The 17,898-nt window shown below is 45.3% G+C and overlaps 5 protein-coding genes across 5 annotated transcripts; 2 read left to right on the forward strand and 3 right to left on the reverse strand.

Moving 5' to 3' along the window:
* Positions 1-1,231: 1,231 nt before the first annotated feature.
* On the forward strand, positions 1,232-3,939 carry CCR75_002318 (uncharacterized protein; the record flags this gene model as incomplete). The annotated part of the gene is made up of 3 exons (XM_067960415.1): positions 1,232-2,457; positions 2,517-2,612; positions 2,701-3,939. The coding sequence occupies exons 1-3, from the start codon at positions 2,410-2,412 to the stop codon at positions 3,937-3,939; spliced, it is 1,383 nt and encodes a 460-aa protein (XP_067822720.1). The 5' UTR covers positions 1,232-2,409.
* Positions 3,940-4,476: 537 nt separating this feature from the next.
* Positions 4,477-6,954, reverse strand: CCR75_002319 (uncharacterized protein; the record flags this gene model as incomplete). The annotated part of the gene is made up of 6 exons (XM_067960416.1): positions 4,477-6,013; positions 6,084-6,158; positions 6,216-6,281; positions 6,346-6,414; positions 6,492-6,581; positions 6,641-6,954. 6 exons carry the CDS (start codon positions 6,952-6,954, stop codon positions 4,657-4,659), a joined length of 1,971 nt encoding a protein of 656 aa, XP_067822719.1. The 3' UTR covers positions 4,477-4,656.
* Positions 6,955-7,642: 688 nt separating this feature from the next.
* CCR75_002320 (uncharacterized protein) lies at positions 7,643-7,852 on the reverse strand (the record flags this gene model as incomplete). The annotated part of the gene is made up of 1 exon (XM_067960417.1): positions 7,643-7,852. One exon carries the CDS (start codon positions 7,850-7,852, stop codon positions 7,643-7,645), a length of 210 nt encoding a protein of 69 aa, XP_067823148.1.
* Positions 7,853-8,013: 161 nt separating this feature from the next.
* On the reverse strand, positions 8,014-9,046 carry CCR75_002321 (uncharacterized protein; the record flags this gene model as incomplete). Its single annotated transcript, XM_067960418.1, has 3 exons — positions 8,014-8,418; positions 8,750-8,872; positions 8,945-9,046. The coding sequence occupies 3 exons, from the start codon at positions 9,044-9,046 to the stop codon at positions 8,014-8,016; spliced, it is 630 nt and encodes a 209-aa protein (XP_067823149.1).
* Positions 8,955-12,077, forward strand: CCR75_002322 (uncharacterized protein; the record flags this gene model as incomplete). The annotated part of the gene is made up of 8 exons (XM_067960419.1): positions 8,955-8,981; positions 9,053-10,755; positions 10,812-11,127; positions 11,183-11,312; positions 11,376-11,453; positions 11,510-11,609; positions 11,667-11,894; positions 11,981-12,077. 8 exons carry the CDS (start codon positions 8,955-8,957, stop codon positions 12,075-12,077), a joined length of 2,679 nt encoding a protein of 892 aa, XP_067823150.1.
* Positions 12,078-17,898: the final 5,821 nt, after the last annotated feature.

Consider the following 17,898-nt stretch of genomic DNA (forward strand, 5'->3'; position numbering starts at 1 on the left):
GGACAAAATCCGAAGTGATATTTATTGAGTTAAATTTGTCTAACACTTTTCTGCTCCACTCATTTTCTAACCCTCATTGATTCGTCCAAGCAGGTTGATAATTACGCTAAGTAAAAACAGTTCTTACAAATGATAACCTAAAGATAAAGATGGCAGGGGACGTGACTTCGGGGGAGCGAAGCCCTGGTGAACCCTAAACACCAGATACCAGTTTTCAACTTTACCATTGTCGAAATTGAACTCGCGCCAAGATGGTAGAACGTTAACCCCCACGTCTTAACCACTTGAGCAAATTACATTAGTCCGAAACCATGTTACCTTCAATTATTAGCGGTGCAATACCACAGGAACGCATTTGTAGCCCAAAAATGTACTGATTAGCGGAGGATATTTCTTTTGGAGGATCATTTATCGGAGGTCAGACTGTAATATTTTGAAAATCCGCTTGCCAGAAGCAAAGCATGCTAACCGGAACAAATTTGTTGCTAACTTACGGAGCTTCTATGCAAAGCCTAGCAAGGGTACCACAATTACTTTTATTACGATGGCTTCCGCCATCGTCATCACCACGCACAGAAATATGTGCGGGTGACGGCACAGAGACGGTGCTGGGGATGAGGAATCATCCCCATCGTCGGAACCAAACATGCTATAGCGAATGCTATTAGCACGTCCATCCAATTGAGCCCCCTCATTCGAAGGCTAGTAGTCAGCCGCCTGACGTTCAGGAAAGACGGGTTATCGAAACATTTCTTAATGCTTAACATATCCTAAGCTTAGCCATTGCAATAGTAGTAGTACAAGTATTTGAGCGAACGCATGCCACCAAATTGTGACTTTGATGCTGTTCTTGGCTTTTAGTTTTATAACATTAATGTTCGTTTATTCCTTGATGAAGGTAAACGACGGACGGTCACCATGCTCGCAAGTTTTTATTTAATTTTGATGGGTGCCTGCCTGTGCCTACCCAGATGTACCCATCATGCCGTTGCTACTCTTTCTCCTCAGTTTTTTGGTGAAGTCCCCTCAGTTGATATCTCTACATGATTGGCTTATTCCCAAGCTGATCTCCCTTAACTCTGTGAGCTACAATGCAGACGTAAAGAAGCGTGTCGACATGCTAATTTGACTGCTTTGCTGTACGTTCCCCTCGATCTTTCACTGCACAAAATAAAGTAAAGCAAATATGATGGTAATTTATGACGCTTTTTTTCCGTTTTTTCCCAGCATTATTTAAAATAGGATTTTAGAGACATATATATAGAAGTATACAAATGATGTTCTTCAGTCTGCTTACGGACGATTTCGATTGGCCAGCTTGTTTTTCGCGTAAAGCACAAATCACGACACTAACAGTGGAGAAGCTGCCACATTGTTGAGATCAATGTTGACTTCAGTAGAAGCTGCTTCTATAGTCCTGCCTGCAGTGTGTCGCAAGCTCAATATGGCAGACGGATTGGAAGTAGATGAAATTAGTAAGCCGCCGACGGTATACGACCTCAAGGAGGAGGTGACTCGACTTCAGCACCTCCTTGGTGACGACTCCTCCATTTCCGGCAATGACGACGCATCCTCATTCGTCGAGAACACGGTGTCGCAATTTCGACAAAATTCCTACACGAACTGCGGAGTATCTGAAAAATTGTCGAGACGCGGAATTTGCTCGGGCCATAAGAATTCTACCAATATATGCAAAATATCGCCTAACAAGATCATTGGAGCCATAGCAAGGGGTAAGATTAATAACTCGGTCCTCAAAACGCCTTCCCCAAAGCGTCGAGAAACCTTGACACCTGCTGAATTTCGAAAAGTCCCACGCCCCACGCGTGTAGCGGCACTTACTCGCGCGAACATTTCGTTGCTACCTACGCCTAGGGCACCCAACATCACCGGCTCAGTTTGTGGTTCGCAGAAGTCACGTACAAGCATCCGCACGGACGGTGGTGCCGTGTTCTCGCGGCTGTATCAACCAGATTTCTACAAAAATCGTGAGGAAAAGCTAAGGGACATGCGCGCTGGCCGGAACAATTTTGACTGCACATTTACGCCGCTTATAAATCGGCGTGGATCGATATCGTCTCGAGACTCAATCGGCTCAGGTTCTCAGGCATCAATGGCGTCGGCCAAGACTGATGTCGTCAACGTTTCTAGTCGTCTGTACGACCCTGACTACTTGCGCAAGCGTAACGCGCGGCTCCAACGAATGCGGTATGAACGTGAAATGCGCGAATGTACCTTTGTGCCGGCCATAAATGCTAATGCGAGCACAATTCTCCGCAAAAAGCTTTAATAAGTCAACAAGCTGTAGCCATGTCAAGAAATGAGACAGTAGTGTGCAGGACACAACAATGTCAGATCTGTATATAAAAGTTTATAAAAACTCGCTAAGGAGTGCTTAATCGCAAAAAGATGACTCCAAGGAAGAAGCAATTTAGTGGAAAGGCTAAGAAGCAGCAGGTAAGTTTTTGCCTTATCTCTAGTAACACTGCAATGCTTTGACAGCATTTAGTCTGTAGCTTCTTGACAAGCGAGCTAAGAAGCGCGATGCGCAAAAGTTCAGTGACGACGATGGTCATGATACAGAGTTAGAGGCTTTGCCTGCACCACCACTGGTAAGTGCGAAGTTTAAAGCAACTCTGGAGAAGCATTACCGTTGTGTGTGGTAAATTTAAGTGTGCATTGATCGTTCGTATGACGTAGGTATCATCTGGACGTGGTGACCTGCGTACAATTTTTCAAAAGGAAAGTAAAAGCGTTATCGACACCCGTAAGAGGGACGCGACGCGTAAGCTTGTATATGCAGAAGACCGAGGCGATTCGCAGTCTGTTTATGCTCTAGGCATCCAAGATCCAGCCAATCAGCCGCATATCTTGACAAAGCCGGAATGGTCGCGAGACATGACTCTCGAAGAGCTGAATAAAGTTGATGATCGGGCGTTTAAAGAGTGGATGGAGTATCTCGACAGAGAGATGGCCGAAAGAGAAGATGAAGCGCAGCTTAATTTATTTGAGAGGAATTTAGAGGTATGGCGGCAGCTGTGGCGCGTAGTCGAGCGTTCATCTGTGCTTGTGCATCTTGCTGACGCTCGCTGTCCGTTACTTCACATAAGCGATCAACTGATGACTTATATTCGAAAAAAAATACCTTGGAAGCACGTAGTGCTAGTTCTTACTAAGACTGACTTGGTGGCGGTGGAGCGTGTCAAAGAATGGACAAGCTACTTACAGAAACGTTACGGACAGGATATCCCTGTCCTAGCGTACAGCCGAGAAAATGTAGACGAGAGCAATCAAAGCTTAATGCGTACAATTGGTAATTTTCGTGTCGATTCCGACCACCACAGCCAAAACGACGATTTTATAAAAGAAGACCCATCCGAAAAGGTTCTTACAATAGGATTTGTGGGCGAGCCAAACGTTGGCAAGAGTTCGCTGCTCAATAGCCTATTCGGTCGCAAGCTTGTGAGTGTGTCAGCCACTCCTGGCCATACTAAGCACATGCAGACCCATTATTTTGACCACGTGGAGATGCTGGAGCGCTGTGATAGCGTCTTTTCGCGCATTCTCGTTTGCGACTGTCCCGGCGTAGTGTTTCCGCGGTTTAAAGTGCCAGTGTTGCTTCAAATTCTATTCGGAAGTTTTCCAATCGCTCAAACGCGCGAGCCATTTAGCGCTGTGCGATTTATTGCCGAAAACTGTGTGCCGCATCTTCATGAGGTGTACAAGCTTAAACCTGTGGATGAAGATGACGAAGAGTGGTGCCCCTACACATTATGCGAGTCTTTTGCACAACTCCGTGGCTTTCGCGTCAAAGGTGGAAAATTCGATGTGCATCGCGCCGCTAATTTATTACTTCGACAGACGCTGAACGGAAATAAGGTGGTGCTGTCGTTCCCTCCACCTATTGCGCATGAAGGGTATTTGCCGAAGAAAGATTAGAAGCTGCGTTTACATTCAAAATACATTTCTTCTTTTATGCAAATATTATTCCACGATCAGTCCAATGAAATAACGAAAACTGTGATAGTTAATACTTTAAATTGCGTGACAGATTTCATCAAATGGGACAATCCTCCGTCTTGGCATATTAAGACCCGCGCTTAATGCAACAGCATTCCGCAGGCGCTCACGTGGCGAGGCTTAAAAGCCAGCATCCTTGCCTGATAAAATGTTTACGTCGCGAAACGTAAACATTTTATCAGGCAAGGGTGCTGGCTTTTGATGATTAACAGTTATGCAAACTGTTCTGAAGGTTTGCTAAGAAATGATGACAGCATCTGGTGTAAACACTTAAAATACGCACTTATCTTATACATAAACCAGTCTTTTTAATGCGTCATGGTAGACGTTCCACGAAAATGTCGTTTAAAGAATTTCTACAACGTTATAAATAATTTTGATAATACATTTGCATTTATATCCACAGCTGAGCAAAAACCCTGTAGACGATTCCTTTTCATTATTCTGATAAGCCGTTGTTGAACATTTAACTAGAATATCACTGTTGCACTAAAGATATTTTACATCCGCTTCAAGCAAACCGGCTTGGTCATGTCAGCACTTAATGACCCACAAGTCGAACGAGTCCATAAGTATCTCTGCAATAGCTAGATTCATCACATTCATCTATACACCAACCTTAATAACTCCCACATCTCACAAGCTGATCGTTGTTACCTCATTCTTTGCAAACGACAAAACTTTCACAAGATCCCTGGCTGTGGGTCGGCTCATAGGTGCATACGAGAGGCACTGCTCGATTAGTTGACGCACAATTGCAGGTGCCGAGCTAAATTCCTGCCGGTTTTCATGAGGTCTAAGCGGATCCTGGCGACGAACTCGCGATACAAGCTCGATGTCCGACATAGTATTGCCCAATTTATCAATCAGCGACTTGTATGGTGCAGTCCGCGTCAAAATTTCGCTGGCCAAGACGCCAAACGCGTAAATATTGTGTTTACGCGCGTCCATTGGGGATGATCGCGTAATAATCTCCGGGGGTAGCCACACGATCTTATCCAAGCCATAGGTAATTGGCCCTCTACTATTATCTGTGCTAGGAACGCATTCAAAGAGGCTGAGTTTGCAATCTAAGGCCTCGTTAATTAAGACCTTCCTGCTCGATAGCTGCTTTACACTTAAAATTCGTTCTGTTTCGTGCAAATAGGCAAGGGCCGAAGCAACATCGAAGCACATGCTTAGTTTGGCAGAGATATCCAAGTCCACTTCTGCGCTGGTGAGGACGGTCTTCAAATCGCCTTTGGCCATAAACTCAGTTACCACTGCAAAATCTGTGCCAGCCAACCATGTGACTCCTAGAAGATTTGTGATGTTGGGGTGCGAAATTGTCGAAAGTGTACGCGCCTCAACTATCAGAGCCTTCGTCACATAAGAGTCGGTCACCTCGGATTCGACGCGCTTGACCATCACTTTCTTTCCGCGATACTCACATAACCAAAGTCGCCCTGAGCCCCAAGACTTCACAGTGGAAACATCACTTTGAGGGAGCCGAAAGTTACGCAGCAAGTCATCATTTGAAATAAATGATCCCTTTCCGGTGTCCACTTCGCCCTTGCTCATAAGTGTTGCTGTCGTATCATTATTTTGAGCATTTGTACCAGCGCATTTGTGCTTATAGTATGTCCGAAGAATAATTAAGGCCAATGCCACGGCGATGGCGAGAATTACCAACATAATCGCGATTGAAGTACCAGTGGCAACATCGCTGCTGCTATTCCCTAAATTAGCGCTGCCGAAACCATTGCTATCAGCCGGTTGTGGCGTCGACAATATGCCATCACTCGCTGAAGTTCTCTGTAAAGCACATAATATCACCGTACTACCATTCTCTTGCATAGCACTAATTGATTGATACAAAGCTTGAGTCGGACAAGACATTCTTAGCTGTATTGCCCAAGCCTGTGTTGAAAATGCCTTCGCATTCGCGTCCAAATTGCTAGACTCTGGGGCAGTGAGTGTTGTAGTGGTGGTAATCGTCGATAAATTTACGTCACTACAGCGGACAACACCAAGCATATTATTTTATTCGATAAGATCACAGAGATTAGGAAAGACCGACTCACATGCCCATATTCGGATTCAGCTTGCGTTCATAAAGAAACTTTGGAAATTTGTCAATCAACGTGTTGCTCAACTCACTTGAGACAGAGACGCAAGTCAATCATGGCTTTTTAGTCAACACAAAAGACACTCACATGTTTGTCAATACGTCCGAGTAATCTGGCAATGAGAGATCCGACAGCGCGGAGTCAATTATATGCCTACACAACAATAATATACGTTACAAATTCAACTTGCAAAATTCTGTAGAATAAAATTCCATACAAGTCGGTTGTGCTGTTAGGCAGTATCAAATTGACACTTATCGGCTCAAACACCACGCCCCGAAATGTCCTATAAGTCGTAAAAATTGGCAGTGTAAGCATAATATTTTCGCAAGCAATTCAGCCTTCTTTAAACGGAATCTTTACAGGCTTTTAAGATTGCCAAAGTTTTCAAAATTTAGTAAATCTATGTTTGATAAGGCCAGTGAAGGGGCCCCAGTCGCAGCAAAAAAGTTTCTGCAGTAAAGAAGTTAGTATATCGACGGAAAGTCCTAATAAATCAACATGGTACCCACAGTGCAGCCACTGAGGAGGTCTGCAGCTCCAGTGTCAGTTTATCCGCCATCACGTTAACTGTGGTAACACCTGCATTTATCGGCTGTGGGACCCAGTTGTCATTGTTTGAGCACTGATACGACGTAGTCGATTCATTCAGCCTAAGGATCGCATCTTTCGTTTCGCACTCAACGTTGATCGTTAAGTCGGAAGCTTGATCTTGGCCTGCCAAGGCAGCCATCAGCACCGCTGCGTAAGAACAGCTCCGGCCAGCGGGCCACATAAGTGAGAGCTCGGAATAAAATGACGCGACTGAGTTCAGAAAATCAACCATGTCTTACTAGCCCCTAAACCTAAGAAGCATCGATAATTTTTCGGTGCATTTAATCGGTCACAACACCAATTAAATGGACGCAGTACATATTCCTGTCTTGAAATAGTGCGATTCCGCCGTACTTTCGTTGGATCTCTTCTCACGTGCGTGAATGTAAGGTGTCAAATCCGCTCCTAACTTCTTCGGATGAAATCTGAGTGACGATTTATTCTTACAAAGCTTACGCAAGTGTTCGATTGTAGATGAGAATGCAGCTGACCTAAACTCATGCTTGAACGAACACTATCGAAGACTGAGCTAAGAGGGAATAAAATAACATCGACGCTCCGCAACAATGGCGACAGGCACGAGCTAAGATAAATATTTCTAATAAAAATTTGGACGATAAAATTCGAGCTGCAATGAAAAGGGTTCTATCAGGCAAAACTGCGATGTCGCTTATCTACTGCAATATTTTTTAAATTTACGTGCAAGCATTAAAAGTCTCTCGCGAGCTACTCAAAAATCATCACCACTGTTACTTCGTTATTAGATCCTTTCAGCCAACCAAAAAGTAAAAAAAGATCTCGCCTCGTTAAATAAACGCTAAATATCGAGATTTGCGCACACAGCAAAATGGAATTAACGGTAAGCAAGAAACTGATTGCTTGCAGGCATGGCGGCTGACTAATAAAATTATTTTCATAAATTATAGGCAAACAGCGAGAATGATTATGAAGATCCATGGGACGACATGGCTATCGTGCGGGTACTGTATAGATTGAGGCTGCACAAAGTCGCATTTTGTCTCATGCGCTGTGCTTTCGTAGGCCTTCGAGGAGGCATTGATGGACCAGCGTACACGTGATTCCACACATGCAAAACCATATGGCGGGTTTGTAAGCATTCCATCCTTCATGTGAAAAATTTTGTGGTCACGCTGTCGGATACGTTTTTAGAAAGCACAAGGTCGTGACGCCCACAGACGCCGAGAAAGTATCAAGAAATGCATCGACCGAAAAAGATAGAAATTTTGAAGAGAAANNNCCAAGTCTGGAAATCCTTCAAAACCATCCGCAATTATGCAAGAAAGGCATGGGCAGGCGAATGCGGCATCGCTCTCAGGATTTGCAGCGGGGTCAAATCCAGTACCGTGTAGTCGGAAGGCGCAGCAGGAGAATTCGGGAGATGCGTACCAGGCTGCGTACGCTCAAGCTTACGCAGACTTTCAAGCTCAATTTCAGGCTGCATATCCTTCCTCATCGAATCAGCAACTTTTCCGGTCATGCTTGCATACACCGGCTTGTTCAGTGCAATCGGCATATTTATCACCACCACCGCCTGTTCCGGTGATGCCGGCCCCCTTCCCAAATGCGCCTCGTACTTCTGCCTCGACGTCGTCCAGCTCAGCTCAGTCAAATGATGGCTTAGCGAACGTTCTTCTGGCGTGGTACCAGTCAGGATATTACACTGGTCGCTTCCAAGCTATACAAGAGATGAAGATGCATAGCCATCCGTAGAGTTATGCTAATAGTACTAAGAACGTCATGGCAGAACAACAAAACAAGACGAGAAGATATCGTAAGGAACAATATTATCAGGAACCGCGCATAAACTAAATCTCAGCTAGCGATAAGGTCGAGTTTTGCTACGATACTGCTTTACTTAAATCCATCGCTCATTGGCATTTCTTAATTGACATTCGCTTGGCAGGCTTCGAGCTCTGTTGCATCACCTTTACAAGCCAGTAGATCTACTCAAAGAACATGTCAGATTCGAAACGTATAGATTAAAGAACTTGAAGTAATATGTATACCAGCGCCACCATGTGAAGACCTACAAGACTGCCCACAAGCGCGTTCATGCCGAAGCCCAGATCGGAACCAAGCAACATTACGCTCTCTGTCACGTCCATAGACAAATTGGGTTTTTGTGCATTCTGTAGTAACAAATATAAAATTTGTGCTGGTACGTACATTTGTGTGTCTTAGCTTCAACATGAGCGACACACATTCTGCAACATGCCGCGTCCAAAGTCAACCCTGATAGTATAAAAGGTGCGTTGCAGCCTGTTGCTGTGGCCTTCACTTTCCTTACAAGCTAATACAATCATGCTTAGGCATTAACCGACACGGCCTGCACCGAGCTCCACTTAACAACAAGAAAGATCGTCGGCGGTGGGAATTGTGCAACATCTGGAGAGATTTGCAGATGTAAAAATAAGCAAGTACTACAACGAGCGCGCATTACAGCTGACGAAATGAATATATCTTCAATTATAGACAAAACTCACATGGTTACCGAAGTTACGGGGGATGGATACACGAGTGAAAAACTCCAGTCTAAGATTGAGTATTTCGAGCCCATTGAAGACCAATCTCGAGGCATAAAGATACGGGAGAGTAGTAGAATACGAAAGCTGAAGGACGTCGAACATGACTTTGAAGATGACGCAACAATATGTGCACCAATCGAAATCGAGATTGGCGTGGGTACAGCGGGACAATTGTCTGGCGGGCCGCAAGAAGAGTCTGATAAGCAGAGAGAGCAGGTCTATCTCTTATCTGAGCTGGATCTTCCAAACGTCTCCAGTGGTCCTTCAATCGGGTTTACAGCCATTGAGCGAAGCGGGGAGAAATGTCTTCGAGAAGCCATCGAGGTGCTACAGTCTAAAGAGGACAAGTTGAACTGGCACTCGAAGAAGCCGATAACGTGGCTTTCTGTGGACCCGACTCGAGAGGATTTTAACGTGGTAATCTTGGACGAAAAGGTACAAAAAGCCGAAAATCCTGAACGAAGGTGTCTGATGCTGTCTGAGCCTCGACGGATGCAGTGGGACTGGTGTGAGGAGCTTCAAATGGGTGAAAACTCACTTTTCAAAGAGTCAAGCAGGATCTTTAAGAAAATGGTTCTAGCCAATACTCTCCACAATAATGTTGTCGTCCCCAATGTGTTTGACACTGTTTGGCAATTAGACGATTTCAGTATTTTTCGGTCGTCAAATGAAGAGGAGCTGCAGCAACTTTTGCTCCCGATTGGTTTGGTGCGACGTGACGATGCTAGAATCAATGAAGCTCCTTCCAAAATTGTTTTTCATGCAACACGATATTTGCGCAGTCTTCAGCAATCAGATATTTCGTTAACTCAGGCTTCAATAAATATGCCAAGCGTTTGGAATCTTGAAGTCACAAAGGAGAAACTGGCAGATTTAATTGCAGAGGAATTGCCAACAACGCTGTTGCAGCCACCATCGCCAGTATCTCGCAGCTCACAGCACGAAATTACAGCGCCGAGAAACGAGAAGGTGTCAGTGCCACATACAAAATCCCCGCCATCTCAGAGAACTCAGATTTGTAGTGATTGCAAAATCGCGAATTCAAATATTGACCAGCCATCAGCAACTACAGTAAAGCTAAAGATTATCGCTGAGGATAACCCTTTAAGCACCGACTATTTAATGAGTAGTAGTTTTTTGCAGTGCGACTGGAGTAAGTCTCCGAGATCTGGAAGCGTCTCTAGCGTCTTTCTAAGAGACGAGGCGGCCTCGGACGATTTAGACGGTTCTTTCAGCTACGAACAATTTCTTGGGCGAATTGCACGACCAGCATTATGGGATTTAATGCGGAAAAAAATGATTCAAGTGGACGGAACCTCATTTCAGAGCGTCTTCAATTGCATCAATTTGGAGATGCTTGAAGCTATAATTTACAATCAATTTCAAATCGTCAAAAAGATGTACACTAATCCCTCAGGCTATCCTAGCGTCGAGATAGTTGAGGCTTGCGTAAGCCTTCGTCAAGCTTGTTGGCTACATACGCTACGGTATGCATCTGCCTATAGTCTTCAAATCTTACTGATCGACGACTTTGTTGATGCAGGATAGTGTTGATCAGTCAAAAGATGGCGACAGATCAAAACAAGGCTTTGATGCGAGCCATTTTAGCTAAAATTGTCTCTAGTGCCAAGTACAAACTTGTACTGGGGTCGTCAAATTGGAAAGATCTTCTCTCTTTTCTGCAAGCAATTGGTGAAAGCTCGATGCCTTCGGATTCATCGGTTAAATTTGCATCTGTCACAAATGAAGTTGAGAAAGATTTTACAATTTTGCCACCACCAAAAAAACAGAAAGTATTACCTACAGAACAAGAAAAGATGCCAGTTCGTGTCATATGTTCAATTAAGTTTTTGAATCAGGTAGCAGCATCTTGATATTGGGGTGTATCATTTTCCTTACGGACCTTTTTTGTAGGACGAAATCATAGATGAGCTCTGCACTGAACATCAAGTATTCTTTATTGAACGGGAACTTCCCCTTCCAATTGACATTTTGGTGGATGAAGGCAACTCCATATGTGTGCTGACAGAAGACATATTTGAGGGTAAGCACTATAGTAAAGCATTTCTTTCTTTCTATCATTCTAAATTAAATTCTGCATGAGAAGCTGAGGGCAAGATGCGGAATTTCATTTACAGCCTCGCTCGCACGCAAAACCAATTTGAAAAGTGCAGTCTGATAATAGGTAAATGACACAATGAAACAACGTCGCCAGTCACATGTACTAACTTTTTGTCATAGCTATAACAAGGACCTCTCCTTTAGCGGAGGCAGAAACTATGATGACTTTACTTTTTTCTGCCCTGGTGCAATTTCGGATAAAAATACAAGTTTTTACAAGGTATAAATTGCTTATATAATAAATTTGCCTGACGTTGATCTCATCATACGCTGACAGCTTTTCGTGCGAAGAAGTCGGCTATCTTGTGCGAGCGATTATCGATGAATGTGCCGACGTCGCACTTAGAAAGCATCGCATTTTGCCCCGCGTGTGGTATGAGCGTTCATTCCTGCTGGAAGAGGAGTCGCAATTTGAGCGCTTCCTCGTATCAACAAGAATTGTAAGCCACTATGCGGCTCAGTCGCTGCTGAACAAGATTTGCCTGGAGGATATGTTTTCAAAACGGTACGACCGCTAAGTTTTAAGTCATATCGAGTCTTAATACGTTCAACATGGCCACAGCGTGGATGAATTAAAGCTTTTAACCCTAGGTTCTTTACGGGACGAACAATTGATGCTGCTTTGGCGGTATGTCTGTACATCATCTGCAACAAATACAATGCTATTATTACTCAATATGCGTTTTAAGACTATTGATGCAGGATCACGGGCTCATTCGACGCCATCCGTAACAAGTGGATCGTCGAATATTGAGTTTAAAAAACCATTAGTTTAAAAGGCCGTCGGTATAGCGACACCCACTTCTGTACCAGCAGCTGGTACAGGTATTTTAATATATACTATGCACCAAAACATAATTATGCTTCAAATAACTCTCGCAAATAACTCATCCCATTTTTTTGTAGTTGCATAATCTTAGAGTGCGAGCAGGAACAGGCTTGTTTTGTGGAGTATGCCGGGACTGACAGTCAGTGGGAGCTATGGCACGCTCGCATGGGACACTGCAGTGAGAGCGCTATGGCGAAGACACAGCGGGCTACAAACGGTATACCAACCGTAAACCGTACAACCAAGACATTGTGTGGTGGTTGCTCGAAAGGGAAGCATACAATTGAATCTTTCCCGTCACGATCGGTGACGAAGACTTCGCGTGTGCTTGAACTCGTACACACTGATGTGATGGGTCCAATGAGAACGCTATCAAAGGGTGGTGCGAGGTACATTCTGACTTTCGTGGATGATTTTTCAAGATACGTCGCCGTATATTTTCTAAAACAGAAGAGTGAGGTGGCCAACAAGATAAAGGAGTTCAAGGCATTCTACGAAAATCAATGGGGAGAACGCTTGAAGTGTCTGCGCTCAGACAATGGAACAGAGTTCGTGAATAAGTCGGTTGCGGAATTGTGCAGACGGAATGGAATTATGCATCAGCGTACCGTACCGTACAGCCCACAGCAGAACGGTGTTGCGGAACGCATGAACCGTACTATTATGGAGAAGGCACGCAGCATGCTGCACTACAAAGGTGTATCTACGGAGTGGTGGGCGGAATCTGTAAGTACGGCTGTGTACTTGGTCAACCGTTCCACGAACACAGAGCGCTCGGATATGACGCCGTACGAGGTTGGTTTCAAGGTGAAGCCACAAATGGAACACTTGCGAGTGTTCGGATCCGAGGGGTACGCTCACGTCAACGACGCGAAGCGTACGAAACTCGAGCCCAAGAGCTTCAGATGTATGTTTCTTGGATACGCTGAAAGCACAAAGGGGTATCGTGTTTATGACCTGGATGCTTCAAAGGTCAAGGTGTCACGCTCGGTGAAGCTAGACGAGCGTGAAGTGGGAGGAATATATGAGTCACCCTCGTCGCAACCTCACACGACGGTCATACACGCGACCAAGGATGCTGACGATAGAGCGGTTCCGACGCGAATGGAACAAGTACCGATTTCAGATGAGCCGATGGAGGGCATTGAGGAATCCGTTCCGGATGCTGAGATGAACGAGGCAGAAGAGGAGCAGAGCATTGTAATGATACCGCCATTGCCGAACAGTCCAGAGCTTATCGGCCGTGAGATTGCACCATACCGCTCTCAGCCGCAAGCGTACCAAGAAGAACGACTGGTTTTTCACCCGGAAGCGGAACGATCACGACGAATTCGTGAGCCGGTACTTCTGCTACAAAACGAGTCAAGTTATGATGAACATCTTCAGTCGGAAGGTAGTGACGGTCCGCCGTCTCCAAAGCGTGCTCGTATCGCTGAAGACGGACTCATCGCGGAAGCTGTTATGGCGTATGTGGCAAACATTGATGACGCCGTGGACGTGCCAACGACGTACGCGGAGGCAATATCCAGCCACGAATCTGATGAGTGGCGAAAAGCAATGGAAGCAGAGTTATGTTCTCACCAACAAAACGCTACATGGAGACTGGTACCGCGCGGAGCGTCTACGCGTACCATCGGCTGTCGCTGGGTGTTCGCCAAGAAGCGTGACGAAAATGGTCGCGTGATTCGCTACAAGGCACGCTTGGTAGCGAAGGGTTTCAAGCAAAAGTACGGTGTGGACTTCTTTGAGACGTATTCGCCGGTGGCGAATATGAACTCAATTCGCGTGGTTCTAGCGGTGTGTGTGGCGTTGCAGTACGTCATGGAACAGTTAGACGCGGATACAGCGTTCCTGAATAGTAAACTTATGGACCGGGTCTACATGGAGATCCCAAACGGTATCAAGAACGCTGATGGCCAAGTGTGTCTACTGAACAAGGCTATATACGGTTTGAAGCAGGCAGCAAGCGCGTGGAACAAGACCATTCACCATGTATTCCTGAAAAACGGTTTTAAGAGCTGTGGAGCAGACCAGTGCGTATATGTCAAGCATTCTAAAAACGGCTTCGTGTACGTGTGACTGTACGTCGACGACATGATTATCGCAGCCAAGACGAGCGATGAAATTCGTGAAGTAAAAATTAAGAATGCTGTTAAAGCCGCCTCCAAGATGAAGGAGCTCGGTGAAGCAAAATTTATTTTAGGGATGGAGATCGATCATGACCTAAGGGCACGTACGCTTATGATCAAGCAGACACGGTACATTGACGACGTTGCAAAACGGTTCGGCCAGGAGAATGCCAAGTCTGTGGACAATCCATGCGCATCGGGTTTGAAGCTGTCAAAGGAACAATCACCTTGAACGGATTCAGAGCGTGCTGAGATGCGGTCGAGACCTTACCGCTCTCTCATCGGGTGTCTTCTTTATATCACGACGTGTACGCGCCCGGATGTCGCTTTCGTGGTGACACAGCTATCAAGATTTTTGGAAAATCCGGGGTTGCTGCATTGGAAGGCTGCAATTCGCGTGCTTCGATACCTGAAGACGACTCGCGAGCATGGTATTCTGTATGAAGGTGGTATGGGAACGGTCACGGTTGAAGCATACTCAGACGCTGACTGGGGAACGAACATCGACAACAGGCGTTCCGTGTCAGGCATCATGGTCATAATGGGGAACGCCCCGGTAGTATTTAAGTCCAAGTTCAGAGGACTGTTGCACTAAGCTCTGCTGAGGCGGAGTACATGGCGCTGAGTTTGTGTGTGCAGGAGGTGCTATGGTTGCGTGCAATGCTTAAGGACATGAGGTACGAGCAAAGGAATGCTACGCAGATATGGGAGGACAACCAAGGAGCGATCGCGTTGGCCAAAAACGCTGGCTACAACTCAAGGACGAAGCATATTGATATCAAGCACCACTTCACACGCGAGAACGTGGAGAACGGAAAGGTTCAAGTCGACTACGTGGACACCAAGAACCAATTGGCCGACTTATTGACGAAAGCGCTTGGAACGAAGACGCTCAAGTTTCTATGCGAGAAGAGTGGTATCAAGAAAAAGGTTGCCATGCATTAGCGGTGAGTGGGAGTGTTGGTATTGCACCGCTAATAATTGAAGGTAACATGGTTTGGGACTAATGTAATTTGCTCAAGTGGTTAAGACGTGGGGGTTAACGTTCTACCATCTTGGCGCGAGTTCAATTCCGACAATGGTAAAGTTGAAAACTGGTATTTGGTGTTTAGGGTTCACCAGGGCTTCGCTCCCCCGAAGTCACGTCCCCTGCCATCTTTATTTTTAGGTTATCATTTGTAAGAACTGTTTTTACTTAGCGTAATTACCAACCTGCTTGGACGAATCAATGAGGGTAAGAAAATGAGTGGAGCAGAAAAGTGTTAGACAAATTTAACTCAATAAATATCACTTCGGATTTTGTCCTCTACTCCACAGTTATCTACTCAACAGTTCCAATGGCCTTAAACGATATCATCTGGTGTAGGCGGGCACGTCGTAATGCGGCCACGCTCTACTTAGACAAAGACCCTAGCACAGCGAGGAAGCGGTTTAACCTGCTTCTCTTGCGTGCAGTGAGGTAGTTGTGGTGGGCGCGTTAGCGACCTCACCCAATGCACTAAGTACTTTGATTAAGTGTCGTCACGGGAGCGGTAATCCGGCTCCGCGTGCGCACTTATCAAGTAGGAAGTAGTTTTCAGACTGATTTATATTTAATCGTTTTTAATATAAATACCTATTTTTACCAATAAAAATGTCACCTCTATAGATAACACTTTACATGTATTGCGAGCGTAGCTTTCTAGATACCTCGCGTAACGGATGACGCTAGGCGTCATCCCTTCTGATGTGAATGCACCCATGTGCATCACATAGACAAGGGTTGGTCACAAATGTGCACCAGACCCGAGTGCTGGGTCTAATTATTCAATTTAGTATTTGACCATCCCCTTAAGTACACCAAGTGTGCTTAACGGGGACTATTCGGCAATAGCTGCTCATCCGGTCAATCACAGAACATACTTGCGAGTGGCTCAGTGGTATTACTGGAAATCGTTGCAGAAATACGTCAAGGTATATGTCAAAGCCTGTGAAACCTGCGCACGTTGGAAACATGATAATCAACGAAAAAACGGATTACTTAGAGCGTTCCTTTCATCTCGCACCTATTTCAAAGGGAGAGTATCCAGTGGATGCACTAACCAGTGTAGAGTGTGCATACTCTATGCATCCCAAGTGTTCGGTCCAGTCAGTGCCATAGTAAGATACCATGCATCTGAGTGCGTCCTCTACCACAAGGTTCTAGCTCTCGGTCTGTCCATCGGCTTGAGCCCGATGAGCGGTTGTCATACTCAGACGAACACCTATGATCGTCATCAAAGACTTCTAAAACATGGACGTGAACTTGCTATCTCGGTCACTGATGATAACTTCTGGAAGACCATGGTGTCGAACTACAGCATCGAAAAATACTTTTGCTGTTGTGCATGCATCGTCCTTAACGTGCACTGCTGCGTACTTCGTTCGTTTGGAAAACTTATCGACAACAGTTAGGATGGCATTAAATCCATTGGACACCGGAAGCCCTGTTATGAAGTTATCACCACACTAAGTGAAGCTGACTTTGCTTCCTTCATGGAAAAAGATTTGATCGTCAAAAAGGGTCATCTTGACGATGTTGCTGTTGATATAATGCTCGATTCTAGCGCCACATGCACTGTGGTGAAGCCGGGGTTGCTGCAACGCGTCACGTCCGAAGTGGCAATTCAAGTCACTCGTTTCGACGGCACTAATACCAATAGAACGAAGGTGAAGAAAGGAGTGCAAAAATCTCCTTTGATGGTAATCAATTTTCTGACGTTCCGGTCATTGAGTGGCCAATGAGCAATTTCCATGATGTAATTCTGGGTAAGCCTTAGTTTACTGCGCACGAGCCAATCATAAATTGGCGCACTCGTCAAGTTTCTTTCAAAAGAGGTGACATGCCACAAGATGAGGTTTTTGAACCGGTCATTATTTCCTCTGCCGACTTTTCAAGAAAATTGAAGACATCACAATACGAAGAAGTCTATCGTGTCAAAATTCATCAAATATCGGAATCTAGGAAACCTCAGGAAAAAATGTTATAAGGCTTTACTCGATTCCTGTAAAGATGTATTTCCGGAAAAGTTACCAAATTTTTTGCCTCCTCATCGGTCGGTTGAGCTTAAAATCAATATGCAACCCGGTGCGCAACCGAGTAATCGTCCGCCGTTTCGACTTTCACGAGTTGAACAAAAGGCTTTACAGAAGTTCGTCGATGAGAACCTTTCACGCGGATGGATCAAGCTTTCATACTCGCCTTGGGTATCAAACATCTTTGGCATTCCTAAAAAGAACCCAACAACCGGTTCGCTGCTCAACGCTGGGATGCTTTGAGAGACAGTCCGTTTTTGAGGTTCTGTCGAAACATCACGATGTGTTCCCAGAAGAAGTGCCGAGCCGCCTACCAGCAGATAGGGGCATCGGGCACGAGTTAGACCTGGAACCCGGCACCAAGTATTGTGCAACCAGGCAATGACCGTTGTCGAAAGAACAAGTCGATTATATCGATGCGTTTTTCGACAAGCGAGCCAAGGCGGGACATGTGCGTGAGATCAAATCGCCTCACTGCAGCCCGACCTTTTGTGTGC

This window comes from Bremia lactucae, linkage group LG1 (genome assembly GCF_004359215.1).
Source record: "Bremia lactucae strain SF5 linkage group LG1, whole genome shotgun sequence".
Lineage (NCBI taxonomy): Eukaryota > Oomycota > Peronosporomycetes > Peronosporales > Peronosporaceae > Bremia > Bremia lactucae.